Below are 12,150 nucleotides of genomic sequence, written 5' to 3'. Positions count from 1 at the left end.
TGTAGTTACATCTAGAGGCTCAGCTCTCTCTGAAACTGCCGCACCCTTTCCCCTATTAGAACAGAGCCTCTAGGTGTAATGGCAACAACCCCGTGGCTCCTGGAGGCTCATTTGCATATATTAAAACATAATTTTTCAACACTGTTGCCTTTAGCTGCCAAGTGCACATGGAACAGTTCAGCCAGTTACACAGATATAAATCTGCTGACTGATGCCCATTAGGTGTCTTTAATCAAGAATTTTTCAGACTGTAGAATTATGAGTTTCTGGTTTCTATTAATCTGGCATAGAATATAAGTATAAATTAATTATATCATTATACCCCAACTGCCTTCTATCTCTAAAGAACACATCCACCAAGAGATTGACCAAGTCATTGGAAGGAACAGGGCCCCAAGCATAGAGGATCGATCTCATATGCCCTATATGGATGCTGTAATCCATGAAATTCAACGATTTATTGACCTGGTACCATTAGGACTCCCACGCGAAGTGACACGTGATCTGAAGTTTAGAGATTTTTTTATTCCAAAGGTAAAACCATGCTGTCCACTGTGCTCAATGGTAGAGCTAACTGATATAGATAATAACTAGATATGAATCCAATAAAGTGGAATTCGATCCGAGTTTCAGGATAAATTCGATTTGCCTCAAAGCCAAATTTCCTCATGCTTTGCAGTAGCGAATCGATTTAATCTGTAATAGTGTAAAAAAAAAAAAAAAAAAATCATACTTACCTCCTATGTTTGCTCGCAATGGACCAGCCACCGCCATCTTGATTGAAGATCTTGGCCGAAATCTCGTGTGTGGTGACGCCCGTCCCGAGCAAATGAAGGCGGTAAGTATGATTTAATTTTTTTAATGTTAATTTTGCACTGTATTATCACTCTCAGATGACGCAATCATGTATGAACGTGGCATTTGAGAGGTACAATGATGGGGAGAGGTGCTATCACAGCTCCCTGTCATTGCACCCGCTACTTACAAAAAATGGGTGTTCATAACTAAGTGAATTTTTTCTTTGTAAAATTTGGCGAAGTAGCCAAATCTAATTTTCCAAGACTTCGCTCATCTCTAATAATAACATTAAAATACAACTCATAGTATAATAGTTTCAAATGGGCATGAATAAGTACATATAAAAGCTATTCTTTACCTGGATTGTTATTCTTAGGGTACAACCATCTTCCCAATGCTCAGTTCTGTTCAACAAGATCCGAAGCAGTTTAAATACCCACATCAATTCAATCCAGGACATTTTTTGGATGATAATGGGAAGTTTATTCGGAATGATGGATTCATGCCATTTTCTTCAGGTACGTGCTTGAATTTATACTCTTAACCCCAACAAGTAAGGCTTTACAACCAGTTTTAGGCCTTGGTAATCATGGCTGAGGGGAGTATTGTTAATGGACTTAAGAATTTTGTTCGGTTGGCTATTAGTGTAATATGGATTTGTACATGGTGTTTTGGGAAACCTAGAGGTTTTCTAGGTTATTTTGGGGTTGTCTCATTTAAAGAACTAATTTTTATCACTCTTTTAGGGCTTTTTGACTTAATAGGAGATTCTCTTTCATACACACCATTACTAGCTGCTACCATGTGGATGTTTGCTTATTAAATTGGCTGGCCATTGGTACCATGAAATGTTTTATGCCCCCTGTGACAGTGGTGCAGGGGAATAAACATGTGTTTCCAGATTCCTACAGCTTATTTCTAGAGGTTTCTGCAAAAAGGATTCCCTGTGAAAAGCTTATTTTAGGGGTTCCCTGATACTTAGATATTGATAAACTATCTCCAGGATAGGTAATTAATATCAGATTGGTGACGGTCCAACAGCCGGCACCTCCACCAATCAGCTGTTCAAGTAAGTCACTGCCACCGAAACCTATACAGTGGATGGAGCCAGAAGGTTTTTGACATCGGCATATTGCAGCTCAGCTCCCATTCACTTGAATGGGAGCTGAACTGCAATACACCAGCACAGCCTTTACACAGCGGATTGAGCTTTCTGCTTCAAGCTCCATCCACTATATAGTTTTCGGTGGCAGTGACTTCCCCAAACATCTGATTGGTGGTGTTTCGATGCCCAGCACACCACCAATCAGATATTGATGACCTATCCTGAAGATAGACCATCAATATCTAAATACCAGAAAACTCCTTTAAAGTGGCCTTTCTAACAAAAAGGAATTTGAACAAAAAGGAAATAAACAACCTCTTTAAGGTTTTACAGTTTTATTTCTCTCATCTAATGTAACTAAATAACATATTTTTGGGGACATTTTCCTATTTCATAATTACTCTTTTGAAACCACAGATTTCATATCATGAGACTGAAAGTTTGTGTGATGATCTCTAAAACAGAACTTTAGATAAATATAACTAGTTTTATTGGATTAAATAATCCAATGACAAGAATCCTATCCAATATTAAATCCTATTCTTCTTCTCCTGGTGTTCCTGGAGGGATACACTAAATGGAAAAGGATTTAGGAAAACTAGAGGAATGGTAAAAAAATCTGGCAACTAAAAATTAATGTTGATAAGTGCAAGCTAATGCACCTGGGGCGTAAAAACCCAAGAGCAGAATATAAAATCAGTGATACAGTCCTAACCTCAGTATCTGAGGAAAGGGATTTAGGGGTCATTATTTCAGAAGACTTAAAGGTAGGCAGACAATGTCATAAAGCAGCAGGAAATGCTAGCAGAATGCTTGGGTGTATAGGGAGAGGCATTACCATTAGAAAGAGGGAGGTACTCATGCCGCTCTACAGAGCACTAGTGAGACCTCATCTGGAGTATTGTGCTCAGTACTGGAGACCATATCTCCAGAAGGATATTGATACTTTGGAGAGAGTTCAGAGAAGAGCTACTAAACTGGTACATGGATTGCAGGATAAAACTTACCAGGAAAGATTAAAGGACCTTAGCATGTATAGCTTGGAAGAAAGACGAGACAGAGGGGATATGATAGAAACTTTTAAATACATAATGGGAATCAACAAGGTAAAAGAGGCGAGAATATTTAAAAGAAGAAAAACTGCTACAAGAGGACATAGTTTTAAATTAGAGGGGCAAAGGTTTAAAAGTAATACCAGGAATTATTACTTTACTGAGAGTGTAGTGGATGCATGGAATAGCCTTCCTGCAGAAGTGGTAGCTGCAAATACAGTGAAGGAGTTTAAGCATGCATGGGATAGGCATAAGGCCATCCTTCATATAAGATAGGGCCAGGGCTATTTATAGTATTCAGTATATTGGGCAGACTAGATGGGCCAAATGGTTCTTATCTGCCGACACATTTTATGTTTCTATGTTCTCCAGACCATTTAATACATATTTAGTGAAGCATGAGAAAGAAAGTTCACCTAACATTCTGATCAAATTTATCATGAATTCACTCCAGAATTTTGGCTTCAAAATATCACAAATTAGGGTTTTTAACCCAACATTTTGCCACTTTTTGCATTTTTACACCACTCACTCCCATTTAGAAATTGTTTCACTTTATCATTAAGACTTTTTGTCACAAATAAGTAACAATCTCACTCGAGTAGGAAAACTGGAGTAGCCTTTCTAGACAAAAGTGTTAGGTTTAAGGATGAGACAATTTATCAAACAACATGTAACATACGCAATCACATAGTATGTAAGGCTGAAAGAAGACATCTGTCCATCCAGTTCAGCCTGTTATCCTGCAATTTGATCCAGAGGAAGGCAAAAAAAAGAAACTGTGAGGTAGAAGCCAATTTCCCTCATTTGATAAATGTGGCATAAAGTATGCCAACACAGACTCAAGGAAAACTGACTTCAAATATTACCCTCATGATAAAGTCCCCCCTAAGTATGCAACAAATCAACACCAAAGCCAGAATAAAGTACCTAAAAAGTATGTCTTTCCTTAGAAAGCTTTTGCTCCAATCGGGCAAAGAGGTAACCATGGGGCTGTATTACAAAGCTTAGAGAAGCACGAGCAGGACATACGCCAAACTTTGCAATTTTTTCATGTAATTTCCTTGTGTATAAGAGTAAAAACATATATCCCCTAATCTTTAGGAGTATAGACAACTATTTGTTGATTTGTTCACGTATTTCTTTATCCTGCAGGAAAACGAATCTGTCTCGGAGAAGGTCTTGCAAGAATGGAGCTCTTCCTGTTTCTCACCACAATTTTACAGAACTTCAGCCTCCGGTCACATGTGGACATTGAAAAATTAGACTTAACTCCATTAATGAGTGCATTCGTAAATTATCCCCGTTATTACGAGCTGGCCTTCATCCCTCACTGATTCATTATAAAAGTTTTTTAATTAGATTTATTTCTACTTTTTACATTTACAAGAATGAAATATCGCAAGGTTGGGAGCTTAAGGTCATTTGCCATCTTCTTCATTGGTGTCTCTTATAAATGATAAAAACTGTTAGTATTTTGGAGAAAACAACAAGTGAAAGCACTTCAATAAAAATTAAAATAATAGTTATATTAAGGATAATTGAACGATTTGAGACCCAGAGATGGAGATCCGGTAAGTATGATCACCAATGTAAGTTACATCAGTATAAGAGGTCTGGAAATAAATGGACAACCTCTACTGGTGAAGATGCGCCGCGTGTGTGCACATTTCCGCAAGTCATCGTCAGCTTCAGCCAGTCTGTCTGTCAACGATGCAGCAGCGCTTGAAATTGCCAGCTCACCGGCTGTTGTGCGTCATGAGCACGTGCTGGAACTCCACGTTCCACATGTTGGCCAGGCTTTGTGAGCAGCCGAGGGCAGTAGTGGAATACCAGCTGCAACATGGTCGTCGCCTTTCCAGTCAGCTTTCGCTATTCACACAGATGGTGAGCGGCGATAAGGCTATTATCAGCATAACCATCTCATAACCATCCCACTTCTGTGTCTACTCAAACGCTCGCTGCTCACATTTAAGGACACTGCTTTGCTTGTGGAAGCGGTGGAAATGAGGGAAGACATTACACAGGGTGATAGCCAGACCACCCTCAGTTCGTCTTCTCAGTGCGAATTGGACGATAAATTGGAGGAGGAGGAGGATCAGGAGATGGTTGTCTCAGCTACAGATGGTAGTACCCATGGAAGTTTAATTCCATCTGTTCTGCATGGGTGGGCAGAAGAGGATGAGGAGATTGAGAGTGATCCTCCTGATGACGACAGCGAAGTCTTGCCTGTTGGTACACATGGCTGACTTCATGTTAGGCTGCCTTTTCCGTGACCCACACGTTATACTCATTTTAGACAACACGGATTACTGATTTCTCCCCCTTCTCGACCCCTGCTACAAAGAGAACTTCTCATCTCTCATTCCTAAGGTGGAGAGGAGGAGCAAAACGGTGCAATACCAGAAGATCCTTGTTGAAAAATTGCTCCAAAAATTTCCATCTGACAAAGCTGGTGGCATAGTCTGTAGTTCCTTGGCCAATCGAGGAGGGGAGAAAAGGGAAACACACAGCAGTTCCAACAGAGGCAGGGCAACACTCTCCAAAGCCTGGGACAGTTTCATGACACCCCGTCAGCACCCTCACCCTGATGCGCGGCCTAGTGTCACAAGGAGGGAAACATTTTGGAAGATTGTGAAGGAGTACATAGCAGACAGTGTCAGCGTCCTCAATGATCCCTTGGTGCCTTACAACTACTGGGTGTCCAAGCTGGACACGTGGCATGAACTGGCGCTCTACACCTTGGAGGTGCTGGCCTGCCCTGCCACCAGCGTTTTGTTTGAGTGGGTATTTAGTGCTGCTGGTGTCATTATGCAATGAGCAGGATACTCGGTCAGTGGGCATGCTATGCAGTGGGTCAGTAGATATGTATATAAGTTTGTGACGCCAGTTGCAGCTTGCGCAGGTACTGTAGCAGGGCCCTTTAAGATGTTATGAGCTCACATACTAGGTAAGGAATGCCAGAGGGGGATAATGTCTCTGTATAGGAGATTTGGTAGTGTCAACGGTGTCTCCTACCTTGGTACGGCTGGACTCTTGTATCCTGGCTCACATGCAACAAAATGAGTGCTGTTAATAGGAGTAATTGAGGAATGATGGGATTCCACACAGATACTGTAATAGGGTCCAACTTGTCTTTACTTGGTGGTATGATATGCAGCTTTTGATCCATACAAGTTACAGCAATAGTCTACAGTCCCAGCAGGTTTTGGCAATATGTGGCAGGAATTTATATGTATTCTGTATCTGATCATATGCCTAGTAGAACTGACAGGTATCTGTCTTCTGCTCTGTCTGTGGTCCGCTTAGTTTGGGCCTGACTAGCTGGTGAGGTACTTATCTTCTCTTTATCTTTGGATCTTTACTTACAGGACTGCTCGCAGGGTATGATGGTTTCGTCCTGGAGATCTGATAGTTCTGTGAAGGGCTGCTTTCTCTGTCCACCAGCTGAGGTAAGGGACTCAGGCTGGGAAGGTTGATCTGGGGCCTCAGCCGAGGCTTGGGTACTTGGTTGGGGTCCCTGTTTCTGGGAGCTCCTATTAACACAGCCTACCCCAGCAGGGGGGTGGCTCACACTGCCTAGAACTTTCTTTCCTCCCCCTGAAGTAGGATGTGGGAACATTCCACTCCTCCTCAGAAAGGGGGGAGCTAGCCTGGAATGGACTATTCCAGTCTAGGTCTATTAACTAGCTATGGTCTACATTGAGAATTACAGCAAATTACATGAAACAGTCACAGTAAATCCATATAATACAAATGTAATCTCAGATTACACAGGATGTTAACACATTTACACTTTAACATCATATGGCAGGGTGACAGAGTTTTAGTGACATACTCTGGGATGTTACAATTATAACAGATAAGCATATCCGCCTGTCAACTGAAAATGCTGACAGGTTGACTCTTATAAAAATGAACAAGGCCTGGATTGACCACGACTTCTCGACTCCACCAGAGGAAAGCTGATGAACATAAAGGCACTTTAAATGTGTTGTTTGTAATGTACTGAGTAGGGTTGAGCGAACCCGAACTGTAAAGTTTAGGCTTGTACCGAACTTTAGGATTTTTGGACCCCGGACCCGAACCCAAACATTTCAGTAAAAGTTTGGGTTCGGTGTTTGGCGATTTCTCTGCGCTTTTTGAAAGGCGTTTAACTCTGTGCCCTTAGAAGCCATCACAGCCATGCCTACTAATTGCATGGCTGTGATTGGCCAGTGCAACATGTGACCCAGGCTCTATAATAGCTTGAGTCACGTATCGCTGCACGTCACTCTGCTGTTACTAGTGTAGGGAGAGGATGCGGCTGGTGATTTCAGGGAGAGAATAGGATAGAATCTTTGGCTCAGAACGTGAATCTAACTCAGCGATCTACATACATTTAGTTGTGTGGGTGCAGGGCACAATCTTTTTACCCTGCCCTGAGCCCAGTGACCGAAAAAACAACAACTTTAAAAGTCTGTTAGTTAGGTGGGTGCCATTTTATGCAAGCTCAGTGCACCAACACTGCATCTGAGCTTTTGTGACATTAAAATCCAATCTTGGAAAACTGCACTAATAATCTGGTTGTAAAAAATCACCCTTTTTTGGCAATATACAACATCTGGTGCATTTGCAGGATTAGTCAGTGTGCAATTTTAGCTAGAAATACAGCCATAATTTTCTGGGTTTTTTAAAACACCCTTTTTGTGCAAAATACACTATTTTACATCACTAGCTGCATCTGGAAATGTGAAATTCAAACGTTATATATAGCTTTCATATTCTGTTAGTAAAAAAACACATTTTTTTGCCCATATACAACATCTGGATTAGTCAGTGTGCAATTTAAGCTAGAAATACAGCCATAATTTTCTGGGTTTTTCAAAACACACATTTTTTTTTGCCAAAATCCGCTATTTTATAGCAAGTGTGAAATTCAAGTTTAATATATACAGCTTTCACATTCTGTTAGTAAAAAAACACACTTTTTTTGGCAATATACAACATCTGGATTAGTCAGTGTACAATTTAAAGGGCTTCTGTCACCCCACTAAACGTTTTTTTTTTGGTTAATAATAATCCCTACACTGTGATCTCTGCATACATAAGCAAACTAATGATTTTCGTTCAGTAGAATTTGCTAAAATCGATTTTTATAATATGTAAATTACCTTGCTACCAGCAAGTAGGGCGGCTACTTGCTGGTAGCAGCTGCATCCTCCGACCCTAATGACGCCCCCTCCGCATTGTGATTGACAGGGCCAGCAGACGGGATCTCTCTCTGCTGGCCCTGCCTGTTTTCATTCAATATCTGGCGCCTGCGCCGCGGCCGTATTTATCTTCAAACTGCGCAGGCGCACTGAGAGGCGGCCACTCACTCGGCCGCTCGCTCCTCAATGCGCCTGCGCCGGGTGTAGATGTGACGTCATCAGCGCAGGTGCATTGAGGAGCGAGCGGCCGAGTGAGTGGCCGCCTCTCAGTGCGCCTGCGCAGATTGAAGATAGATACGCCCGCGCGCAGGCGCCAGATATTGAATGAAAACAGGCAGGGCCAGCAGAGAGAGATCCATCCGCTGGCCCTGTCAATCACAATGCGGAGGGGGCGTCATTAGGGTCGGAGGATGCAGCTGCTACCAGCAAGTAGCCGCCCTACTTGCTGGTAGCAAGGTAATTTACATATTATAAAAATCGATTTTTAGCAAATTCTACTGAACGAAAATCATTAGTTTGCTTATGTATGCAGAGCTCGCAGTGTAGGGATTATTATTAACCAAAAAAAAAAAAAAACGGTTTAGTGGGGTGACAGAAGCCCTTTAAGCTAGAAATACAGCAATAATTTTCTGGGTTTTTAAAAACACACTTTTTTTTTGCCAAAATCCACTATTTTACAGATCTGCAAGTGTGAAATTCAAGTTCAATATATACAGCTTTCATATTCTGTTAGTAAAAAAACACACTTTTTTGGCAATATACAACATCTGGATTAGTCAGTGTGCAATTTAAGCTATAGAAATACAGCCATCATTTTCTGGGTTTTTAAAAAACACACTTTTTTGCCAAAATACTAAATTTTTACGTTTGAAATTCCAGGGTTATATACTGCTGTCATATTCAGTTATTAAACAAACACCGTTTTGAGCAAAAATTCTTTATTTGGCAGCCTTTGCTGCAGATGTCATTGTGAGATACACCCTTTAAATACAGGGGTTATATTCAGTTATTTGAAATACAGCCATTTTGGGCACAAATCTTTAATTGCGGCCTAGTGTGGGTCAGGGCGTGTGAGATACACCCTTTAGGCCCCTTTAACACGAGCGTGACGGATTAGGTCCGGATGCGTTCAGGGTGCGTTCAGTGAAACTCGCACCATTTTGCAAGCAAATTCAGTCAGTTTTGTCTGTGATTGCGTTCAGTTTTTTCCGCATGGGTGCAATGCGTTTTGATGCGTTTTTCACGTGCGTGATAAAAAACTGAATATTTACAAACAACATCTCTTAGCAACCATCAGTGAAAAACGCATCGCACCCGCACTTGCTTGCGGATGCAATGCGTTTTTCACGCAGCCCCATTCACTTCTATGGGGCCAGGGCTGCGTGAAAAACACAGAATATAGAACATGCTGCGATTTTCACGCAATGCAGAACTGATGCGTGAAAAACAACGCTCATGTACACAGCCCCATTGAAATGAATGGGTCAGGATTCAGTGCGGGTGCTATGCGTTCACGTCACGCATTGCACCCGCGCGGAAACTCGCTCGTGTGAAAGGGGCCTTAAATACAGGGGTTATATTCAGTTATTACAAATACAGCCATTTTGGGCACAAATCTTTAATTGCGGTCCACTGTGGGTCAGGGCGTGTGAGATACACCCTTTAAATACAGGGGTTATATTCAGTTATTACAAATACAGCCATTTTGTGCACAAATCTTTAATTGCGGCCTAGTGTGGGGTTAGGGCGTATGAGATACACCCTTTAAATACAGGGGTTATATTCAGTTATTTGAAATACAGCCATTTTGGGCACAAATCTTTAATTGCGGCCTAGTGTGGGTCAGGGCATGTGAGATACACTCTTTTTATGCAGGGGTTATATTATTCTATTAATAAAACATCCTTTTTTGGGCAAAATACACAATTGTTGCGCCCTTGCAGTATCAAGACATTTGAAATTCCAGGGTTATATACTTCTGTCATATTCAGTTATTAAACAAACACCTGTTTGGGCAAAAAAAAATATTTGGCAGCCTTTGCTGCAGATGTCATTGTGATATACATCCTTTATATACAGGGGTTATATTCAGTTAATTGAAATACAGCCATTTTGAGCTCAAATCTTTAATTGCGGCCTTGTGTGGGTCAGGGCATGTGAGATACACTCTTTTTATACAGGGGTTATATTATTCTATTAATAAAACACCCTTTTTGGGCAAAATGCACAATTGTTACGCCTTTGCAGTATCAAGGGTTATATATTGCTGTCATATTCAGTTATTAAACAAACACCCGTTTGGGCTTTTTTTTTTAATTTGGCAGCCTTTGCTGCAGATGTCATTGTGAGATACACCCTCTATATACAGGGATTATATTCAGTTAATTGAAATACAGCCATTTTGTGCACAAATCTTTAATTGCGGCCTAGTGTGTGTCAGGGCGTGTGAGATACACCCTTTAAATACTGAGGTTATATTCAGATATATAAATTCAGACATTTTGGGCACAAATCTTAAATTGTGGCCTAGTGTGGGTTAGGGCATGAGAGATAAACCCTTTATATACAGGGGTTGTATTCTTCTATTAATAAAACACTGTTCACCTCCTCATATGCGACGTGCCCACAAGGTGGAACTCCACCTCGCACATGCTAGCCAGACTATGCGAGCAGCAGCAGGCGATAGTGGAGTTTCAGCTGCAGCACGCACGGGTGAGTCGCTCTGAGGAACAGCACCACTTCACCACCAATGACTGGGCCTCCATGCAAAACCTGTGTTCCTTGTTGCCCTGTTTCGAGTACTCCACCAACATGGCCAGTGCTGATAACCTCAGCGTTACTATCCCACTTCTATGCCTCCTTGAAAAAACGCTTCTGGTGATGATGCAAGAGGATGTGGCACAGGAGGAGGAGGAAGAGGGATCATTTCATAGGGTTTCTGTCCAGTCATTCACAAGTGGCTCCGAGGGTAGGTTCCTGCACCCACAAACACCAGGTACACAATTGTCCAGCCAGGGCTCAGTTCTGGAGGATTATGAGGTGGAGGATGAGGAGATGGAGGAGGAGGAACCGTTTACACAGCAGGGTGGCACCCAAACCTGCTAATGCCCATCACTGGTGCGTGGCTGGGGGGATACAGAGGACACTGGTGCGTGGCTGGGGGGATACAGCTTGTTGTTGCCTCTGGGCATCCTGACACACATAAGCGATTACATGCTGCAGTGTCTCTGCAACGACCGCCAAGTTGCCCACATTCTAACTTGTGCTGATTACTGGGTGGCCACACTGCCGGATCCCCATTACAAGGACAACGTACCGTCCTTCATTCCATCACGAGCGTGATCGGAAGATGCGCAAGTACAAGCGCACGCTGGTAGCATTCCCACCTGACAGCCGGGGCACAGTGGAAGCACAAGGCGAAGGCAGAGGAGTTGGAAGAGGTTGCCAACGCAGCTGGGGCACCACCAGCACCTCAGAAGGCAGGGTTATCATGGCCAAAATGTGTAAAAGCTTTGTCAGCACGCCACAACAACCAGCACCACCAGCTGATATGGAACGTCTTAGCAGGAGGCAGCATTTCAGCAACATGGTGGAGCAGTATGTGTGCACACACCTACACGTACTGAATGACCGGTCTTCCCCCTTCAACTTCTGGGTCTCCAAATTGGGCACATGGCGTGAGCTTGCCCTTTACGCCTTGGAGGTGCTGGCCTGCCCTGCAGCCAGTGTATTATCTGAACGTGTGTTTAGCACGGCAGGGGCCATTATCACAGACAAGTGCAGACAATGTCGACAAGCTCACGTTCATTAAAATGAACCAGGCATGGATCCCATAGGAGTTGTCTGTACCTTGTGCAGAATAGACATGTATACCGGCCTTACCCAGCCATTGTTATACTACAGCGCAATTGCTCATTGTTGTATTTTTGATATTTCCCACTCTTTTGGGGTGTACCCTAATTAAAAAAATAAATTATAAAAAATTGAAAACAAAAAACAGTGT

The 12,150-nt window shown here is 42.3% G+C and overlaps 1 protein-coding gene across 1 annotated transcript in view; it reads left to right on the top strand.

Moving 5' to 3' along the window:
• Nucleotides 1-4,489, top strand: part of LOC121009528 (cytochrome P450 2H2-like) — a 93,040-nt gene extending 88,551 nt beyond the window's left edge. The window contains exons 7-9 of the mRNA XM_040442727.1: nucleotides 347-534; nucleotides 1,175-1,316; nucleotides 4,111-4,489. Coding sequence (XP_040298661.1) covers nucleotides 347-534; nucleotides 1,175-1,316; nucleotides 4,111-4,292 — 512 coding nt within the window. The 3' untranslated portion in view covers nucleotides 4,293-4,489. The remainder of the gene's footprint in view (nucleotides 1-346; nucleotides 535-1,174; nucleotides 1,317-4,110) is intronic.
• Nucleotides 4,490-12,150: the final 7,661 nt, after the last annotated feature.

Source organism: Bufo bufo, chromosome 8 (assembly GCF_905171765.1).
Source record: "Bufo bufo chromosome 8, aBufBuf1.1, whole genome shotgun sequence".
Taxonomy (NCBI): Eukaryota; Metazoa; Chordata; class Amphibia; order Anura; family Bufonidae; genus Bufo; species Bufo bufo.
This window is presented reverse-complemented; position numbering and strand designations above follow the sequence as displayed.